This window comes from Ananas comosus, linkage group 8 (genome assembly GCF_001540865.1).
Source record: "Ananas comosus cultivar F153 linkage group 8, ASM154086v1, whole genome shotgun sequence".
Taxonomy (NCBI): domain Eukaryota; kingdom Viridiplantae; phylum Streptophyta; class Magnoliopsida; order Poales; family Bromeliaceae; genus Ananas; species Ananas comosus.
The window spans coordinates 3,738,538-3,760,591 of NC_033628.1; the positions used below are offsets into that span (position 1 = coordinate 3,738,538).

General features: G+C 37.0%; 1 protein-coding gene and 1 long non-coding RNA gene across 2 annotated transcripts in view; both read left to right on the top strand.

Annotated features, from left to right (window-relative positions):
- LOC109714092 (WD repeat-containing protein 3) overlaps positions 1–14,380 on the top strand; it is a 30,057-nt gene extending 15,677 nt beyond the window's left edge. Inside the window, exons 3-13 of the mRNA XM_020238519.1 lie at positions 2,895–3,111; positions 3,217–4,323; positions 5,067–5,189; positions 9,107–9,288; positions 9,384–9,615; positions 10,605–10,814; positions 11,032–11,160; positions 12,060–12,128; positions 12,944–13,066; positions 13,814–13,864; positions 13,961–14,380. Coding sequence (XP_020094108.1) covers positions 2,895–3,111; positions 3,217–4,323; positions 5,067–5,189; positions 9,107–9,288; positions 9,384–9,615; positions 10,605–10,814; positions 11,032–11,160; positions 12,060–12,128; positions 12,944–13,066; positions 13,814–13,864; positions 13,961–14,122 — 2,605 coding nt within the window. The 3' untranslated portion in view covers positions 14,123–14,380. The remainder of the gene's footprint in view (positions 1–2,894; positions 3,112–3,216; positions 4,324–5,066; positions 5,190–9,106; positions 9,289–9,383; positions 9,616–10,604; positions 10,815–11,031; positions 11,161–12,059; positions 12,129–12,943; positions 13,067–13,813; positions 13,865–13,960) is intronic.
- Positions 15,423–18,007, top strand: LOC109714229. The gene is made up of 2 exons (XR_002217268.1): positions 15,423–16,433; positions 17,772–18,007. It is a non-coding gene; the product is annotated as an uncharacterized LOC109714229 (long non-coding RNA).

The window sequence follows — 22,054 nt, forward strand, 5'->3', positions numbered from 1 at the left end:
CTGTTTGTACAGCTTCACCTCTTTCTTACCTTCTAGGGTTTCGTTGCGGCAAATTTTCTTGTGTTGGATGGTGGATGCATTGTTCGCCTCTGTAATGTGGCCTCTTGCAACTTGTCAAAGTGCCACAGAATGCGGCCTCCGGTGTAGATGGCGTGGAGGTTGTGTTAGTCCCTGACACAACGTATGGTGTTTTTGCTGGTCGTACACCTAGTAATAATAATTGGGCTTAAGCATTTTGGGCCTGTGATTTTAGCCCAACGAGTTATTATTGCTAGCGGATCGAATCGTTACATTTGATACCAGAGCCAATCACCAGCCGACAATGTGTGGCTAGTCTCGGTTGAGCCAGGGTTTGAAAGATAAGATGGCAGGTTTTGCCGGAGTCTGAATGACAAGGTGACCGACTATGCCAGGGTCTGGATGACAGGGCTAGCGAGATAAGTCTAACATCGCTTGGTGATCTTGGGCTCTAAGTGTGTGTGTGCGTGTTTAGAGCTGACGAGGACCTTAGGTAGGAGTGGGGTTGTCATTGGGTATATAAGAAGACTCTACCCTACTAATAATAACTAGGCTTAAGCATTTTGGGTCAGTGATTTTGATCCAACGAGTTATTATTACTAGCAGGTCGAGTCGTTACACATAGTATGGCAACTAAGATGGCATTTAGGCAGCCGTTGCAACCATTGATCTTTTTTATAATTTGTTTAAATGATGTATCAAACAAATGTAAAAATTATTGACCCAACATATCTATGTTATGTTTAATCCTTTTCCATTGGTTTTGCTTCTTTTTCTTTTCTTTTTTTTTTCCCCTTGCTTATGCACTTGATTTAATGCATTTTATGCATAGTCAAATGCTGTTATATTTTTTTCCTCAAATTTGATGTTGATCCAATTTCACTCTCTTTCTTATATATTCCAAATTTTTTTGTACTTTCTTTCAATTATTTATTTATTTTTTTAAATTTTTAAATACTTTTCAACTGTTTAAATATGATGAGGCATTTTGGATGGCAATTATACAAACATTTATTTTCCTCAGAAATCAGTAAATCAGCTATTGAGGTAAATATTTGAAAATTTTTTGTTGATTTCTTCTACCATAAGTTTTTGATCAATTTGTATTTATTATTTTATTTGTTTTCTTTGATTTATCTACTGTTTTGAAAATTTAATCTGTTTTGCTTCAACTACTAATATGCCCCTGCAGATGAAAAAATAGTTATACTTCACTCTTTGTTCCTACTCCTAGCGGAAGAATGGTTATGATTCACTGTTGTTTCTACTTCCTTTGCTGTTGACAACATATATGGTTTGATATCTATTGCGAACCATCATTTTTTTAAAAAGAGATGTTAAAAAACAAGATTATTATAAATACTATAAATTATTTTTCTTCTGTCACCAATTATCGAACTTCTTCTATTTATTGATAACTTGAAAGTTTGTAAAATCCTATCAACTTTGCTGCTGTTGCAACACTAAAATCACTGTTGATGTTATAGATTTGACTTTTCTGTAACATTACAGCTTTTGGTCTCAGCTATTGATAAATCAATTATTGAGTGAATAAAAGTTATTTTATATATTTTTCGCATTATATTTAAAATAAAAAAGAATTATTTATAATTTATCATATCTCAAAGATAAACAAATTTAAAATTAGATATTAAATATTATATATTTATCAATCCCATCATGTGGGTCACTATACCAAGTTTTCCTAATAAGGGCTTTTTTTTTGCATTTAGCCTCCTGACAAATTTTTATTTTCAAAATAATCCTATTAAAATTTAATTTGCAAAAATGGCCCTGAGCCTGCCATGCAAGTGCCACGTCAGCGCCACGCGGGCAGGGCTGGAGCCAAGTGTGTTAAGTTGAACACGGTGAACCATTCACTGTGTTCAAATACGGTGAATGGTTCACCGTGTTTCATATTTGTATTTATTTTTTTTCCCTTTTTCAAAAATCCAAATCCGAACCCGGAAATCAAATTAAAACCCAAACCCGACGGATTTTAAAAATTCTTACCCATATCCATATCCGACCAAAAACTCGAAATCCGAACATGAATCCAGCGGGTTTTAAAAATCTATACCGTTGGATAAAGATCCAAGGAATAAAAATTATTAAATATTTTATATATTGTATAAATAAATAAAAATAAATTATGCATATATATAATTTATTCGGGTTTGAGTTCGAATAATATTTCGGATATCTATACCCATTGACATTCCTACTCCCTATTCCTCTTTTCAATATTTATATTGCAAAAAATACGTACAGGCTCTAAACACGGTGAATGGTTCACCGTGTTAGACACGGTGAAACCCACCCCAACCCCGTACGGGCGGCGCTGACGTGGCGATTGCGTGGCAGGAGCATGCCATTTTTGCAAATATAATTTTGCTGGGTTATTTTTAAAAATATTTTTTTGTTTCAGGAGTCCAATTACCAAAAAAGCCCTAATAAATCCAAACCCTCAACCCCTTAAACCCTAATTAGGTCGACCCAATCTCCCTCTCGTCCTTCTCCCGCTCCACCGCCGCTTCCCCTTCCCCCGCCGCCGCAGCGCGGCTGCGCCACCGCCTCTCCGCCGCCTTCGTCTTCGCCGCCGCCGCGAAGATGGTGAAGGCGTACCTGCGCTACGAGCCCGCCCTAGCCTTCGGCGTCATCACCTCCGGCGACGCCAACATCTGCTACGACCCCTCGGGGCGCCACCTCCTCGCTCCCGCCCTCGACAAATTCGCCCTCTGGGACCTCAAGAAGGGCCTACCCACCATCACCTTCTCCCCTTCCGCCTCCCCCTCCTCCTCCCGATCCCTCCAAAACCCTAGTTTTCCGCTACTTCACTTCGTGTTCTAAACCTTTGGTTCCTTTTGGTGTGATCAGATTGCGAGCGGGCACTCCGACGGGAGCATACGCCTCTGGGACTGTGAGAAGGGCACGTGCGAGGCCACGCTCAATGGCCACAAGTCTGCAGTTACCGTCCTCCGATACAACCACGCTGGCTCCCTCCTCGCCTCCGGGAGCAAGGACTGCGATGTCATTCTCTGGGATGTCGTCGGGGAAGCCGGGATCTTTCGCCTCCGCGGGCACCGCGACCAGGTACACACTCTCTCTCTCTCTTTCACACCCCCTTAAAAATCCCACCTTTTGTTTGTTTTATGCACTTTTAGTTGATTTGGATCGATACCCCTTTGTTTGTTTCAGGTGACTGATCTTTCTTTCATCGACTCGGGGAAGAAGCTGGTGACTTGCTCCAAGGACAAGTTTATGAGGGTGTGGGATCTGGAGACACAGCATTGTATACAGATTGTCGGCGGGCACCACACTGAGATTTGGTCTCTTGATGTTGATCCAAAGGAGAGGTTTCTGGTCTCTGGGTCAGCGGACCCAGAACTGCGGTTTTACCAAATCAGGCACAATGCAGAGGCAACTGATAAGGTTCAGGACAAATGGGAAATCTTGAAGCAATTTGGAGAGATTCAGCGGAAAAGCAAGTATAGGGTAGCCGCTGTCCGATTTGATAAATCCGGAAGCCTCTTAGCATGTCAAGTAGCTGGGAAAGCTGTGGAGATTTACTGGGTTTTAGATGATTCAGAAGCCATGCGCAAATCCAAAAGGAGGCTTCATAGAAAGAAAGAAAAGGTTTTAGCAAAATCAGTGGTTGAAGGAAATGAGAATGGCAGCGTAATAGATCCTTTATCCAGCCAGGAAGTGCAGCATCCTACTATTGTTGTCTCCGATGTTTTCAAATTCCTCCGAAACTTACCAGCGAGCAACAAGATTTGCTCGATTGCATTCTGTCCCAATTCTCCACCCAAAGGCGCCCTTGCTGTTCTCACTTTGTCACTAAATAATAACATGTTGGAGACTCATTTAGTCGATAGCAGTGATAGTAGCAAGAGCTCGAAAATGAATTCTGTTGAACTTCAAGGACATCGCTCGTATATTAGAAGTGTCGCACTGAATTCCGAAAGTAACCTTCTAATGTCAACCAGCCACAATGTGGTTAAGATCTGGAATCCAAGTACTGGGGCCTGCCTTCGAACCATTGATTCTGAATATGGCTTGTGTAGTTGCTTTGTTCCAGGAAATCGGTATGCTCTTGTGGGAACAAAGAGTGGAAAGTTAGAAATTATTGACATTGGGAGTGGGAGCTTGACAGAGGTGGTTGAAGCTCATGCTGGTCCAATACGGTCAATTGTACCCATTCCGGATTTGAATGGATCTATAAGTGGGCGCGGCTTCGTCACTGGGAGTGCGGATAAAGATGTCAAGTTCTGGGAATATCAGATATTGCAAACACCTGATAGTGTGAGATTCTTCGTTTCCTAATTGGTCCCCCATTCCTAGATAAATTACTTTATTGTTGTGTTTATGCCAGTGGTCCATTGTTCTAAACTGAACCAGCCTCACTCCATGTGTGGCATACATAGTGATTCTTCTTAAAGTTAGATTAGCTTTTCTACCTAGAGATAGCTTTTGGTAACGAACTTAGTAGCACTTAATTGTTGCCTGAATCATCGCTACTAGTTTTTAGTCTTTTCAGCCTTGGCACTTACTGAAATTGTTCATTATTTGTATCTCGACATATCCATATGACTTGATTTTGGTCTACCTTCTCAACAATTTTTGTGCTTATTTTGCTTAGGAACCATAATTAATTAATTATATAAGATTTATATATGTAGTAATGGTTGATGCTAATCGTAGCCTGCGTTCTATTGATTGCTTGAATCTGGGCTTCTTGTATGACTTTTCTTTTCCCCCTTCTTCCCATGGAGGACGCATCTTTGCCAAAGAAAATGAAGTCTGGATTGTAGGCACCTATTGAGTATTCCCTACATAAAATTGTTGTGAGATTGGCAATATAGTGTGGTCTTGTGTCCCATGGTCAGAGTCGCCTTGCCTAATTTATTGCACTGACATAATGTCAATAGTGAACTTCATTTCTATTTAGAAGGGCCTTTTTTTTATTATTAACTTGCTTTATACTGCTGCATCTAACTGTTTGTAGTTATATGGAGAAATTTAAGTGGTGTTCTTAATGGCTGCAGGGCTCCAAAAAATTAAGTGTGGCAAATGTTAGGACTTTGAAAATGAATGATGATGTCCTTGTTGTCTCCATCAGTCCAAATGGAAAGTACATTGCTGTTGCTTTATTGGATTGCACAGTCAAGGTTAGTTCTCAAGAATTTGGAATTTCAAGCATCTTGGTAATGCCAATTTTAGTTTATATTTATTGATTATTAGAAAATAATAAGGATCGCAATAGTGGCCCCTTAATTCTGTGCCAAAAAGTTATATGTTTGCCATAGGCTTTAAACTTAAGTATTCAACTCCTTGAACATTAAAAGTGTTTCACTCTGATCTTTGCTAGGGAACTGCGTTAGTGGAACTAACAAAAAAGGCAACATAGCTACTATGTAGGTTACTCTTGATATTTACTTGGTCGTCAAGTGACTCAAGTCCATTATCTCACAAGTGAGTTCCGTTGAACCTCATAAAGAAAAGAATTTTCGTTTATGGATCATTAATTTATTTCAGGGTGGAATTAGATTGAGCATGGCTGCCAAGCATACGTGCATGACCAATTTGATGCTTTCTCCGACTTATTTAATCTGATGGAAAGGGTTAGAAAAATAAATACACAATTCATTTTTCAAGGATTCAAATTGTTAATGGCATTTTTCAACTTCAAGGATTCAAATTGTTAATGGTTGATGTCTGAAATGAAACTTTTGTAGAGTTCAGAGGCCGTTGATGCAATTTACCCTAATATTAGCATTTTGGATACTCATTATGTGGACAGTTTCTATTGATGTGTTCATTTATAGATTGTGTCTCCAAAATTGTTTCTGGCAGCTTTATGCTGCTGCTTGTCCAAAAACATATTAATATGCTTAAGTGATTATTACTTAAGCAAGAGATTTTGCTGTGATGCTTATCTGTTAGCCTTTTGGCCGCTGTTACTCTGCCGTAATCTTTAAAGACGCTCATTTTTATTTCATTAGCAAGGCTTTTTGTTGGAACATTTTTGTCACCATTGCTCTTTAGTAGCTGCTTCAACTTGTGGTTTCTCTGATCACGAGGTGGTGTTGTCCTACTGGTTAGAACAGTTGTTATTGATATTTAAGATATTTTTTGTGGGAATATTGCATCTACTGGAGGTATGGAAGACTACAAAATAGACAAACTTAAATCAACGCTACTTTTGTTGCTAATTTCTTGGTCTAGGTAATTCTTTGTGATTGAAGCCAGCTATAATTTATGTAGGTTGATTAGTTGTTCATTTCCTACACTTGCTTATAGCTGAAATTGATATTCTCTCCCCTACATTGAGGTTTGAAGATTTACTGCAGAAGTATATTAATGGAATATTATGGAGTGTGTAGGCTAATCTCATTTGAAAGAAGAAATAAGTCATATTAAGTGCGTTAGCTTAGAGAAACTAGGTTGTGATATTTTTAAATGATTGTTATTTAAGGAAAAACAATGGATAAATAAGGTAGGAAAAGAATGTTGAGGAATGTGGAGAAAGAGAAATGGAAGCAAAAGTCAGCTGGGAGGTAAAGGAGAGGAGAGACAGGTACCAGCAAAGAGGAAGTATAGAGAAGAGAAATGAGAAGGGAAGATAGATGGAGCCTATGGGTACTGTGTAACACACTTTGAGTGTATCTGTCTTTCTGTCTCTTTCTGAAGCATTGGTCCCTAAATACAGTGAAAGTAACACTCATGTTGGAAGTTATTTTTGTTACCATCTTTTTGAAGTGTTTGTTTTATTTAAATGCTTGGTAACCTGGACACAGCTGAGGAAGCGGTATCCCTATCGGATGTGTGTTCGATGTATACGACGTGCGAACACACACATCCCGACACATATGCATTGCGGAGTATCAAGTATGTGATTCCATGGGGAAAGCAAAAATTACAACCTTAATTCGCTTCTCATAAAACAATCTAAGAGGTAATCTAGGAAACTACCAATCATCAAAATATTAAATCCCTGGTGTATGGATAGTTATGGACAGTCAAGATTTGTTTATAATTAAGATCAATTTTAGTAGATCCCTTATTATCTTTTTCTGATTTTTCATATCAAATAAATCAAGATCAGCATAATATCTTACTTAATCCTAATGCTTACTTTAGTAAACTATTCTTTTGAACATGTGATTTAAAAGGTTCCTCCTCTTCTTTTTTCTCTAAGCTTTGCATGATTATTTTAATTTGCTTTTGACTAATTCCATTATAAATTTTGTTTTGCCTAAGTTAATTTCATCCCTTCTTTTAAATAAAATGCGCATATTTGCTAGTTTTTAAAAATAATTCAGTTCCTTTTTGTTAATATTTTCTCTCACGACAAAATATAATAGTATTTTCATGAATATGATGATTATATGTGTGATAAAATAAGTGTAAAATTATATTGAAACATTGTCCCCTTACCATGTCCATGTCCTAATTTTGTTGTAACTTGCCGAGTTGTTGTGTCTGAGTCATGTCATGTCCCGTGTCTGTGTCCATATACGGGTACCTAGTTTTAGTGCTATCTTTTTGGTACATTGGATTGATCTGCTAAGTTGCATGGTATAAAAAATAGGCTCATTATTTCCTCTCTAATACTGTTGAAAACAATTCTACCCAATTTGATTGCAGATTTTTTTTTTTCTATATTTTGTTACGTTTTACAGGAACACTTTTGAAAATTCATGAATTTAGGGTCTGTTTGGTTCAACGTAAAACTATGGAAAATAATTCTCGGTGGAAAAGAGTTTTCTGTGGAAAAAAATTTTACGCTCTTTAACATTTGGTTTATAGAAAAAGAAAAATAGTTTTCCAGCCATACTTGTTTGGTTGAAAGGAAAAGTTTGAATGAAAAATAATTTTATATATCTTTCTTCTGTTATATATTATGTATTATTTATATAAATAACTATCATATTATACATATTATAATTAAAATTTATATCTGTATCTATTATTATTATTATCATCATCATCTATATTTATAATTTAAATATATTCAAAATTATGTAATATAATATAATATATAATATATAACACATATGTAATATAATATATAATGAGGTGAGCTGGAATGCTATCAATAGCAAACGGGCTCCGGTGCCACCCATTTGTTTTCTGAGATAGACCCTCCAAATTGATGATTGGCACGGTTGAACATGATTCATACCACTTGAAGTATCTAGAAACCAAATTTTAAATCTTTTCGACATCGTTCGCTTAATTATCAAAGGGTTTCAAAATTTGTAATTTTAATAGTCAATATGAGATGTTTTCTCGTTTAATGGCGTAAAGATATCCAAATCAATTGTATTTTGGTTAAAAAATTTTTTAAACTATTCAGAACAAGTTCTATACTATTGATCTTGATTACAAGACTCCTATCATCACTTTTTAAAGGATATTCATTTTCAGCCGTTCAATTTTGTGTCTACTTGATGGACAAGAGAACAATATCGAAAAAACATGAAATTTGGTTTCTAGATGCTTCAAGGGGTATGGATCATGTTCAATGATGCCGATAATCGATTTGGAGGCTCCATCATCGAAAACAAATGGGTAACAACGGAGCCCGTTTGCTACTGATAGCATTCTAGCTCAACTCAATATATAATATATAAATATATATATATATATATATATTTATAAATAAAATATATATAATAGTTTATTACTATAAGGAGAAAGAGAGGGTAAGTGACTCTCTTCCAGAGAGTTTTCATTTTCCGCCGAAAAATGGTGGAAACTGAAAAATTTTTCCCTAAATCCGTAAAATTACTTTTACGGGAAAGTTATTTTACATCGAACCAAACAAATGAAAAAGCATTTTTCATACCAAAAATAATTTTTCAGTTCGTTTTATGCCGAACCAAACGCCCCCCCAGTTGAAGTCTCTTTAGTTTTAAAATTTTCACTCATCTAGTGCCTTATAATGAGGTGCAAAAATTAAATGATATCCTGCTTAGCATTCGGATGACCTGATTGTTGTGTAGTTAGAATCATAGTCAGTAATTCTTAACTTGGCAATTCATATGTTCCAACATGCTGAGATATGCAAGTAATTTTGCAGGTCTTCTTTGTCGACACGCTAAAATACTTTCAACACCTTTATGGCCACAAGCTTCCGGTTTTCTGTATGGATTTTTCATCAGATGGAGATCTACTAGTTACTGGTTCTGCAGATAAAAATCTGAGGATCTGGGGTTTGGATTTTGGCGATATTCGTCGATCTATTTTTGCCCATGCAGACAGGTCCTTTGATATTATCAATTTAAACTAATTCAGGCTATTCTTGAGTATCTGCCTTAATGTAGAACTTATTGGAGATTTCTCACTTATTTTTGCAGTGTTATGGATGTGAAATTTGTCAAAAATACGCATTATATGTTTAGTGTGGGGAAAGATCGTCTTGTGAAATATTGGGATGCGGACAAATTTGAGTTATTGTTAACTCTTGAGGGGCATCATGATGAAGTTTCATGCCTTGCGGTTAGTAATCGCGGTGATTTTATTGTTACAGGATCACACGATCGTTCAATTCGACGTTGGGATCGCACCGAAGAACCTCTTTTTATTGAGGTATTATTTGCTTAATTTTTTTTGGCAGCAATGTATGTAACTAACCTGTTAGGCTGGTTGGGAACAGCTACCAAACCTTTAAGAATTTTGTTTTATTGCCTAATCTTTTGTTTTATTTGATTTTAGCTGTTTATTAGCTCTGGAAAACTATTGCATGCACCTTGTGCATTTGTACATTTATATACTGCACATTTATTGGTCATCATTTTATTTGGTTATTGATCTTTATTATCTAATGGTTTTATGGTTTTTTTAGTTAAAAAATTAGTGATTTAATTAACAAAGTGAGATGCAGTTAAAAAAAATAAAGATATGGTGTACAAATATCTGGATGGACGAGGTACAAGCAATTGCTCTTAATAAGACAAATCAAACTATTTGAAAGCTCAGGTAGTAAAATAAAAAATTTTAGAAGTCGGGTAGCCATTTCCAAATGACCTGAATTTTAGGCTAGCTCTATACAATTTCAATTATTATTATTATTATTTTTTTCTGTTCAGCTGCTAATTTTAGTGTAAATTAGAACACTTACCATGTAATTTCACTTAAGCTATTGCTATGCTGTTGTATTGCTGTGCTGAAATACAACATCCATTTCAGTTGGGTCCGTTTGCCAATTTCATTTAATTACCCTAACTAAGGATGGCACAGTGGCTGATGCTGCTGCCACATCTGTAAGAGATGACATAGTGGTTGATTCTTAATAGCCTTGAGAGTATATGGTAACTGAATTGTCTATCACATGTTGCCACAAAATCTCGTGGAGATTAGGTGTGATTCCATTCCATCCCTCTGTTATGAAAGCGATGTGAAACATAAATTGATGTTTACTGCGTAAAATGCGGCAAATTGAAATGACCTGAATGAGATGTTGTGTTAAGTTCAGTAGCCAGGAGCAAAATCTAGTGCGCATTTAATTTATGCTATTCACTGCATTTCTATTTTGCATGTTTAATAAGTGGTCTTGTGGAATTTTCTGGGAACTACAGGAAGAAAGGGGGAAAAGATTAGAGGAGATGTTTGATTCTGATTTAGATAACTCAGCTGATAATAGATATGCACCGAAAGAAGTGGTTCCTGAGGAAGGATCTGTTGGGGTTCCAGGAAAGAAGACTCAAGAGTCTCTAACTGCAGCTGATGTTATAATTGATGCATTAGACACTGCTGAAGAAGAGATAAAACGAATTAATCAATACAAGGTACAAGTGGCATGAATATCTTCTTTTCTGCTTCATCTCTTATTTGTGCTCAAATATATTATTCAATAAGGAATTTAAACAAGAGAGTGGGTTGAACATGAAATTTTCTGGTAACATAAAAACTAACGGATATTTGCGGAGAGATAATCTTCAGAATCTGTGAAATTATTACATTTTGGGATTCTTACTGTGATTCTTTTACTTTTCCTAATTTCAGGAGGACCAAAGCCATGGACAAGAAACAGAGTTCCAGCCGAATGTTTTAATGCGAGGGCATCCACCTTCTGATTTTGTTCTCCATGCACTTTCAAATGTCCCCGCCAATGATGTGGAGCAGATGCTGCTGGTTTGTATCTGTCTCAACTGTTTTATTCATTGCTTTCTATTACCTTTTTGTGTAATGATATGCTGTTAATGAATTTCTTTTGGAGTAATGCTCCCCGTTTTAGGGTGCGTTGTAGTTGTATTTAGCATGAGTAAGATTTCTCTTCTTTTTAATGGTTCTTTTATTTCGGAAATTGGAATGAAAAACTACTTAATGCAGACCGTGATCTGTTGGTTACAAAGAAATTTCTCCGTTCTGTCACCAAAAGGTGCACTTGCACGAAAGCTTTCGTGTTTGAAGTTTTGCTTATAATTATGTTCAAACTACTACAATTCCCAAAAGGGCCAAAGTATTAAACCATAAATTGCAAAACATTTCAATTTCTATCAGTAAGTTAATGCAAGAGTCTCGATATTAGAGTCTTTTTCTTATTTAAATATGATTGCCGCAAAATGTGACACCCCAAGATTTGGAGTAGTCCTATATGTGAGATATAATAGGGCTAAAAAAATCTCTTAATCCGGCTATAGCATTTTTGGCAGTAGCTAGGCCCAAAAGGTTAAAAGAGTTAAGCGTGCTAAGACTAGAGTAGTCTTAGAATAGATGACTCTAGTCTCTGGAAAGTGGGGCGTTGCAGAAAATGTTTCTTTGCTCTAATAGTCCTCTGCAGGAGCTAAATGTACCATGACTTTTAGCTCTATGATACAAAACAACCTTAAGACCTATTCTGAATAATTGGGTGAGTAGTCAGAAAATTTGCATATTTTACTTCTATCGTTTTGCTGTTGTTGGTCAAAGATGCAGCAATATGCTTACTAATATGATTGTATTGCTTTAGCCAGATGGAAGCTTTTTAACTTCTTGTTACTTTGGATTGACATATGTGAACATTCAAATAATTGAAGAATTTTATTTTGCAGTCGCTGCCATTTTCAGATGCTTTAAAGCTAATGTCTTACTTGAGAGAATGGGCCCTCATTCCTGACAAGGTAATGCACATATTTATGCTCTTCAACTTTCTTTTGGTCCATCATGTATGAATAAGACATTTATCTTGTATTTCTTTTTTGAATCACATTGCAGGTCGGTAGACAACATAGCAATACCCTCTGATGTCGTTTTACAAGTGTGACATCAATTATGAGCAAAAAAGTACAGAAAGTTATGAGAATACTATAATGATCACCCTTCAATTCCTAGGAAGCACTGTAGAAGGAACCCAACTACTAGGCCACAACCCAATTTGTTTTGTTATGAATCACCAAACTTCTAACCGTCCTGATATTTTTCTAGAGGGATGTAGTTCCTAAGTAGAGAGTTGTCTAAAAAGCTGGTCCATGCATCCTCATATGTGCCTCTAGATGTATCTGCTGTTGCTTGACCACCTTGTGTAGATATTATATGGATATGCTGTAGGCGACACTTAATGAGTGCATAAACAACCTTTATCGTGCGTTTTATTAGAAAAAGATTTAGCATGACATATTTGTGATTGGCTACTCAGAAGCTTGGTTATTATTATTCGATATGCTTAATTTGTTTAACAAATATTCATACATTTATTGTCCACTTGCCATAATATATTTTATCTTCCATGGTTGCAATGCGTATTGGCTACTATATGACCACTATGTGGTATCTCAGCGGCATGCAGACAATTTTTACTATAAGAACTTTAGTTCGAAACAATTGCATGAATAGGCCTTCCAACTTTTCAGTATGTTGTTTCAATGCAGTCGTACTAATGCTATAATGATAATAAAGTTGCTGCATCTTTAGTGACGTTTCATACGACTGTGTGCAGGTTGAGCTTGTTTGTAGGGTTTGTACTGTGCTGCTTCAAACACATCATAACCAGTTGACGACTACAGTGGCTGCAAGGCCCATGTTAACGTCATTGAAGGATATTCTTCATGAAAGAGTTAAGGTAATTAATTACTTGTATGAATCCTAATTTACAAATGAATTGATTGTGTTGTATAAGTAGCAAGCTGATTTTCTCCAATGAATCATCTGCTCTAGCATTAAAATGATGTCGCTCTCAATTTGATTAGTTTATGTAAGAAACTGGTCTGATGAACCCTGTGTTTTGGGAATACTTCAATATCTCAGCATTTCTATCAGCTAGATTCTGTTCTTGCAAGTTCTTGTTAATTATTGTCAAAGAAAGTACTTCATGCTGCAAATTTAGGCATAGTTTACGGTTAGAATTATTAGTCCGTTTTGAGAAGATTCGTATGAAGAAGTTAAAAACGAAGGGATTTTATGCATATATACCCCTCAAAATACACGTATTTGTTGTATAGCCTTCATGGTATAAGTACTCGTGAGAAAATAGCACATATTTGCATGTATTACACTCACAATTTATAGTTGCGCCTGCACCTTTGGAAACATCCCTTCTACTTGAAAGCTTGTGCTAAAGCTCTCGATAAGAGGAGGATATACAAAAATGTCCGCCCTTCCTATGGGTGTGAGTGCAACCCAACGTTTGAGAGTATCTTTGTGAATCCGGGCTACTCTAGGAGTGTAGGCTTAAATCATAATTTAAAGGTTATGCACGCAAATACATGTATGGTAATGCGTATGTATGCAAAATTCCCAGAGTTGTATTACCTTTTTTTTTTTTCGCCTCTTTAATGTTCAAGTTATAATGGAAGTTTGTCTTCTCCAGGAATGTAAAGACACGGTTGGTTTCAACCTTGCAGCAATGGATCATCTGAAGGTAAATGATTTTGTCAGTTTCTCTTGTACTAATAATACGGCTTCTAAAGCTGAGCTGATCAAGTTATAATCATTGTGTTTATATTTGATCTTGTAGGAACTCATGTCCATGAAGTCGGATGCACTTTTCCGAGATGCTAAGGCAACACTTATGGAAATTCGCATGCAACAGTCGAAGCGTACCGATCGGAGAGAGATCAATGAGAAGAGGAAAAAGAAAAAACACAAGGTTTCTGCCGTTGCTCAAGCTGCTGCCTAACCTAGACAATATTATAAATTAATTAATTTTAATTCTATAATGTATTATCGTGTATCATTTGCTCTTGGATGAGCATATAAAATTTTGACTTGAAAGAGTTGCAGGTCAGTCTGCGAAGGGTCATTGCTGCTGACTTACCTATTCGCTTGTAATTCTAGCAAAGGAAACTAGGAAAGCTGATCTATGTTTAGCAGTGTATATTTGACAAATACTTCTTAATTAATTTTCCTGGAAATTTTGTATTATCCTGTTGTGGAATTATTTAGTTGGATGGTATTTTTCCTGAGGATTCGTGTGAATGTTTTGATTAGTGTTAAGCTGTAATATCTGAGATTTTAAAATTTGAATTTCAATTTGAATTTGAATTTAATTTCATTTATATATATATAACTTATATATATATATATATAGAGAGAGAGAGAGAGAGAGAGAGAGAGAGTGTTGGACTGGGCTACTATTAGTAGTAAAATTTTATTGTTGCTACCAGTTTAGTAGCAAAATTTTATTGTTGCTATTAGTTTTTTAGCCTATGGATCAACTCTTTTCATTATTTTTAACCATTGGATTAAATACTATAACCCAGTAGGGACCACTCAACCCTAGGGGGATCACTCAACTCTAACTGACTAATATCATCCTGACCCTACAATTTTTTATCCAAGGGTTAAAAATTTGATAGCAAAAAAAGTGTTTTACTATTAATAGTATTCTAGCCTAATTCATATATATATATATATATATATATATATATATGAAATTTAGTTTCTAAATACTTTTAATAGTGTAGATCAAGTCTAACGGAATCAATCGTCGATTTGGAAGCTGTATCATCGAAAACAACTTGGTAGCACGGAGCACTCCGTGCTACCGATAGTATAGTAGCCTAGCTATATATATATATATATATATATATATATATATGTGTGTGTGTGTGTGTGTGTGTGTGTGTGCGCGCGCGCGCGCGTCTATATTTGTGGAGATAGAGGGAGATGGTTGTGTCGCGAAATCGATTCTGGCGAAATAAAATCATAGGTTTGATGATATGGCCGTGCCGGAAATATTGGTACTATCCATTTGCAAATCTGACGAACGGATCTTTTGAAAAGCGTGATTACCGGGAAGGGGTCGAAATTGGCGAAACGAAATTTTCACAGAAGTCCCTATATTTTATATACCAAATTGCACGTGGAGGTGCGTACGCGTGTTTTACACGTGCTGTGGAGGGCTTGTTTGTAAATTTGGAGGTTTGAGGGGTGTTTTTTGCAATTTGACACCTTGTTGTTTAGGTTGGATTTAGGGTCTCCTCCAAAATCCCTAACCCTAACATCTGTCTCCTCCAAACCTGAGCTAGCCGCTACCTCTCCTTCTGCGTGGGCCGCTCATTTCCCGACCGCTGGCGACTGAGCTTCGACTGATCCAACCGCCACCATCTTCATCTTCTTCCTCCTCTCCTCCACCACCACCACCATCTCCTCTCATTCTCTGCCGAGGGCAAGGCAAGGCACACCCTCACCTCGGGCCTCCCCTCCAGTGTCGTCCTCAACCTCCGGCGAAGCCTCCCCAACGGCTGCAACCCCCGCCAAGCGCCGCCACGGCCCTTGCGACATCCCTAGTGAGATCTAAGGCACGGGTGGCCAAGCTGCACCGCGCCGCCACTGTCGTCGCCGTCTGCCGTCGCCTACCCCCTCCTCTCGGTCCCAGGAGTCCCCTTCGCCGCTCGCGGCCTTTTCGACCGCCGCCTGCTTTAGAGAAGGCCGGTGAACCCGAGCCAAGCCCGAGTTGACCTCGGGTTGGTCCCGCGTAGCCACCGCCGCCTTTCACCGCCGGCTAGTGCATGCGCCGGCCTTTCCCCGTCGGCCGCACCCCTCTGCCGCCGACGCGTGTGCTGTCGACCCACCTGCGGCCGGCTGAAGACTATTTGCTCCCAGCAAGCTTAGTTAGGGCTTTTTCTGCGTTCCTTTCAATGTTTCGGCGATCCGGGGACACTCCAACACCTCCGAAAGTGACCATGGTGACCCCTGAGGAGTGCTGATCATCGTGCTCTCATGTTTTTTTGTTGGCGAAGCCCAAATCGTCGTTTTCAGCCCTGTCGCCCCTGGTGCGCATTCCTCGCTAATCTTCGGTTTGCTCCTGCGCACTCCTTGGCTCTTTTTTGTACTCCGGACAGTGAGCACGGCATTCACCTGGTCGGAATCTATAAGCCTGTGCCTCGGCTAACCTCAGAAGTGCTCGAATCGATGTGACGGTTAGATACATCGATCGAGTCGAGAACTCGGATACTTGGTGAGGTGGCTGCTCTATTTCGAAGTCGGTAAAGTTGTATCTTAGTTTTCCTTCTGCCTAATCTATTCTATATATTGGTTGAGTATGATAAATTCTCTTGACATCATATATGTACATGCTTCCACTCTACATGCCTGTTGCTTGCTATGTCGTTTATTGTGTTGATTCATGGTCCTTTGATTGAGCTCTCTCTACTATATAGCTCGTGTGTGATTTATAGAGTAGGTGATGATCTAGTAGAATATCCACCTGTGTATGATTGGATCTGATAGATTGGTATTTACTCTTTCATGAGTTGTGATCATTGTTAGTCGGTTGATTTATCTTATATGAGATTGACTTCGCTGATCGACGTCTACTCCCTCAGATTTGACCTAGGGGTCGGATGACGTATTCTGTCACGATTGGGTCCTTAGCATGCACACCCCTGTCACTTACATTATTTTTATCTTTCTTGTATACTTGTGTAGTGTAGCATGCTAGTTCACCCAGAGAGTTTGGTTTTTAGTGTTGTCGTTGACATCGCTTGAGATTACCTCTTGGCTCCTACTAATGCCTAGGGGCAGTGATTTGACTGTTGAGTCTAGATTATTGGAGCTTTGGTATACACATATAACTATAGCTTATATAGCACTGAAGGAGTCTAAGACAGAGTTTCTAACCCAAAGTTCTTTAGTTATCAGCCCAGTGGGAGGTAATGTTTCATAGATAGAGTTCGTCACTTTGAGTTCTCACCCCCAAACTTGATATACACCGCGCTTAGATAGAGTTAGCGATTTTGGGTGCGGGTTGATGTGTCCCTCCGAAGTGATATTTGATTTGTGGTCCTCGAGACCTAGTGGGCGAGTTTAGACCGAGTCTTTATGGCTGGCCACAGTGATTGGGTATACTTTGGACTACTTACACGTCCAATTGATGCATAGTATCTCTATTTGAGTTATGTATGATATCTGATAGCTGTCTAGCTTACAATAGCAACATCCATCATTTAGTGAGTTATGATATTTGTTGTTCATTATCTCGCTTCTGTAATTAGTGTTCCATTTATGTTGGAATATGACTTTGTTTATAGTAGCGGTATCACTTGTATGTTTATTCATGACAGTCATTCATTGATCTTACTTACTACGGTGGTTGATTGGCTATCTCATGATTAGTATCTTGATTAATGTTACAGTAGCGGTATTATTTTGTATTCTGGTTTAGAATATTTACTTATCTATCTGTAATGCTACTGTAGTTGACTATTTCATTTATGCTCTTATCTGTTTTACGCTTTCTTGTTTGCCAGTGAGTGCGTCCTCGCCGGCTGGTTGCCCCAACCGAAAAATATATTTATATATTTCTCACCCCACTATTTTTACAGGTGTTGCTGACAGTGTGGGTCGGAGCGCGGTGTGAGAATGTGGTTAGTTAGCACCTTGATAGTTCATGCTGTGAATCTCGATTTCTAGCCTTAGATTACTCTTATTTCATTATGTGGATATTGTGGGAAATTATATGATTGTAGTTTGTGATTACTTATATTTGAGTTTTTCCTTTGGTAGTGGTTTAGTTGATTCTGGATTATGATTTTCACCCTTGAATTTATTAGTTGTTGTATATTAGTTCCTCTTTATTCCGATCGCTTGCGGTTATGTATCTGTACACTTACGCCGTACATATACATGAGAGACTCTATCCGCATGGACAAAGAAGAGGATGCCTTGTGCGTGTGGCTAGGGGTGGCAATCCAGCTCGCTGTTTGCGAGCCAGCTCGTGTTCGGCTTGAAANTAGTAAACGAGCCGAACATGAGCTGAATTTTTCAGCTCGGTTAATAAATGAGCCGAACACGAGCTAGGGTAAGCTCGCTCGTGTTCGGCTGGATAATAGCTCGATTATATTTATTTTATATTAATATCATTTTATATATTATATATATATAAAATTATATTTGTATTATAAATATATAATACAGGTTATTAATTTTAATTTTTAGCTCAACTTTTAAAAAAAATTTCAGCTTATTTATAAAAAAGGCCATTTATATTTAGAATTTTTTATTTTCACTCATGGCCCATAGGCCCATGAAATAAATTTCACTCTTTTTATTCCTATGTCCAGCTAACTCTTAACCCTAATTAGCTTTTACCTAATTTTTTTCACTGCAGCCGCACAGAGCATTACAACACATGAGTCTCTCTTTCTCTCTCTTTTAGACTCGCACAAGGGTAGTAGGGCACAACAGCACAAGCACCGCACGCTAGTGCCACAGCCGCCTCTCTCTTTCTCTATCNTCTCTCAGTCTCGCACAGGCACAACCATGAGCCACCTCTCTTTTTCTCTCTGTCTCTCACAACCCTAGATCGCCATTCGCACACCCTCTGCAGCGATAACATGAGCCGGCTCGATTAAGTTTTGAGCCGATCACGAGCCAGAGTTTTCGAGCTCGTCACGAGCTGGAGCCGAACACGAGCCAACCTTGAAGACAACGTGCCGAGCTCGAGCTGGCTCCAGCTCACTGGAGTTCGGCTCGTTTACAGCCCTACATGTGGCGGGTCTGTGCGTGTCTCCGGCAAGGTTTAAAAAAAAAAAAAAAATTATACGCTTTTCCGCAAACTCTGTTTTCAAATTGAAGTGATTTCTCAAAATTAACTTTCCAAAAGGGGCCGGGGCATGACATAAACTAGCGTAGCACCCGCGCTTCGCGGCTAGTTAGTAGTATTTCAGTCAATTGATTGAAAACTTGTAATTAAAAACGTATGAAAAAATTTATTTAGTAGTCTTCTGTTCATTATAAAGAATAATTTTTTTATTAATATTTTCTTAAGTTTGATACTATAGAATTAATTTTTTTTTAATAATTTTATTTAAAAATTCTATCAAACTTAATGGTTTTGAAGGCTATTTTATAAATACATATTTTAATGTAGAGCCTGTTTGATTGGTTGGAAAATAGTAGAAAAATATTTTCTGAAAAAAAAGTGTGGAAAAGGTATTTTCTAATTTATGTAGTTTTGTTCAACGAAAAAAAAAAGGTTTTCCATATATGTATGTTTTGTTGGTAAGAAAAAATATTGAAAAATAGTTTTTCATTTCTATTCACTTGTTCAATTGTTTGATTAGTTGAAAATTTTGGCATTTAAATACCTTCTACAAAAGGAGAGTGTGATTACCAATCTTTTAAATTTAACATAATGCTCACAAACTCTTTACAATATAAATAATTAATAATTAAATTAAAATAAATTTTAACTCTATTTAGATATAGATAAAATAGTTTGATCAAAGAAATGAAGATGGTGAAGAAAAGAGGGTGCTGGGCCCCAGACCAGCCTCACCTCAACTCCCACCCCAACCCACTAAGTCCAACTTAATATAATAGCAGTTTAGAATGGTCAACGATTTACAGGAAATCATGCATTGTATTTAGATACGGTAAACCATTTATCGTGTTCAATGCAACTAGCATCTTGCTTAAAACATCAAACACAACATCAACGTAATATTAGTAAAGTGTTTAGACACGGTGAACTATTTACCGTGTTTGAACATGGCGAATAGTTTACCGTATTCAACTTACCCACCACCACCAGCATGGCGATCATGTTGCACTTACTTGGCAGAGATAGAAATAATTTTGCAACTACAAATTTTATGGGTCTTAAAAATATTTATTAAGAGGCTAAACGCCAAGAAAACCCTTTTAATTTTACTATATTTATTATTAAAAAATTAAACCAATTCATATGATATATATTATTGAAGTGGTGCATGCGATAGTTTCTCATAGTTGAGAATGGGAGAGAGGAGACAGGATTGAAAGGAGAGTGCTATCTGTATCACCAACTCTAAATTCATATATGTATAAATTTATCGTCTCCAAACACGGCGAACCATTCATCGTATTTAGATTTGGAGAATTGTTCACCGTGTTCAGTGCAACTACCACCCTATGTAAACATCAAATACAATATCAATATAATATCTGTAAACTAAACACGGCAAATTATTTACCGTGTTTGAAACTTTGAATACGCTAAATAGTTCACCGTATTCAACTTACACATCACCATTAGCATGATGCAAGAGTTGTGCTCACATGACAGAAATAGAGCCGATTTTGCAACAATAAATTTCATAGGCTTATTTGTTAAAAAAATTGAACAACGCTACATATACATCCCAATTGGGGTGTATATCCTACATCCCATCTATTTATGGGTGGGATGTTTTTATTAGTCACTTGATGTGATTAGTAGTTCACTCCCACCTATTTATGTGACTAGTAATTCACTCCCATTCATTAAATGGGTGGTGTGTAACTTGTGCACCCTGATTGGGTTGTATAAGTAGTATTTTTCAAAAAAAAATTAGGGGCTAAATAAAAAAAAACTCTTTAAATTTTATTATATTTATTATTAAAAAATTAAACTGATTCATGTAAAATATATTATAGAAATGATGCATGCAATAATTTATCATAGTTGAGAATGGGAGAGAGGAGACCGGATGAAAGGGAGAGTGTCACATGTCTTACCAAACTCCAAATTCATATATGTACATATTTACTGTGTCTAAGCACGAAAAATCGTTCATTGTATTTAGACACATAATGAACTATTCATCGTGTTCAATACAACTACTACCTTATGTAAAACACCAAATGCAACATCAACATAATATAGGTAAAGTATTTAGACACGGTGAACCATTTATCGTGTAGAACATGATAAATAATTTCATGGGTCTATTTGTAAAAATAATTTGTTTAGGGAGCTAAATGCAAAAAAATCTCTTCAATTTTACTATATTTATTATTAAAAAATTAAATCGATTCATGTGATATATATTATAGAAATGGTGCATGCAATAATTTCTCATAAATGAGAATAGGAGAGAAGAGATAGGGCTGAAGGAAGAGTGGCACCTGTCTCGCCAACTCCAAATTCATATATATATAGATTTATCATGTTCAAGCATGGAGAATCGTTCACCATGTTTAGACATGGTAAAGTGTTTAGACACGGTGAACTATTTAACGTATTGCAGGCGATGAATAATTCACCGTATTCAACTTACCCACAACCACCAACATGGCGCTCGCGTGGCGCTAACGTGGCAGAAATAAGACCAATTTTGCAAATATAAATTTCATGGGTCTATTTCTAAAAAGAAAATTATTAAGGGGCGAAATGCAAAAAAATATCTTAATTTTAATACATTTATTATTAAAAACTTAGATTGATTCATGTGATATATATTATAGAAATAGTGCATGCAACAATTTTTTACAGTTGAAAATGGGAGAGGGAACACAGGATTAAAGGAAGACGGGTCTCACCAAATCCAAATTCATATATGTTTATAGATAGTAGCTCGACGGCGGGCACGTTTGGTTTGAGGAAAATATAATTAAGATACAATTATATTTTCCGATTTTGTTTTCATTTTCACCAAAATTTTGCTTACAATGAGAACATCACCTTACGGAGAAAAAGTAATCTTATGCCAAATTGGGGGTTCGGGAAGTAGCAGTTTTCCCTTTATTTTATAATGAACAATGTTAGCCTACATTCTTTTCTGGCTATAATCTTTCCAACCCTATCATCCAACAGTTGATAATTTTTCACTGTTTTTATTGCTCACATTTTTTATATTTACTAAAA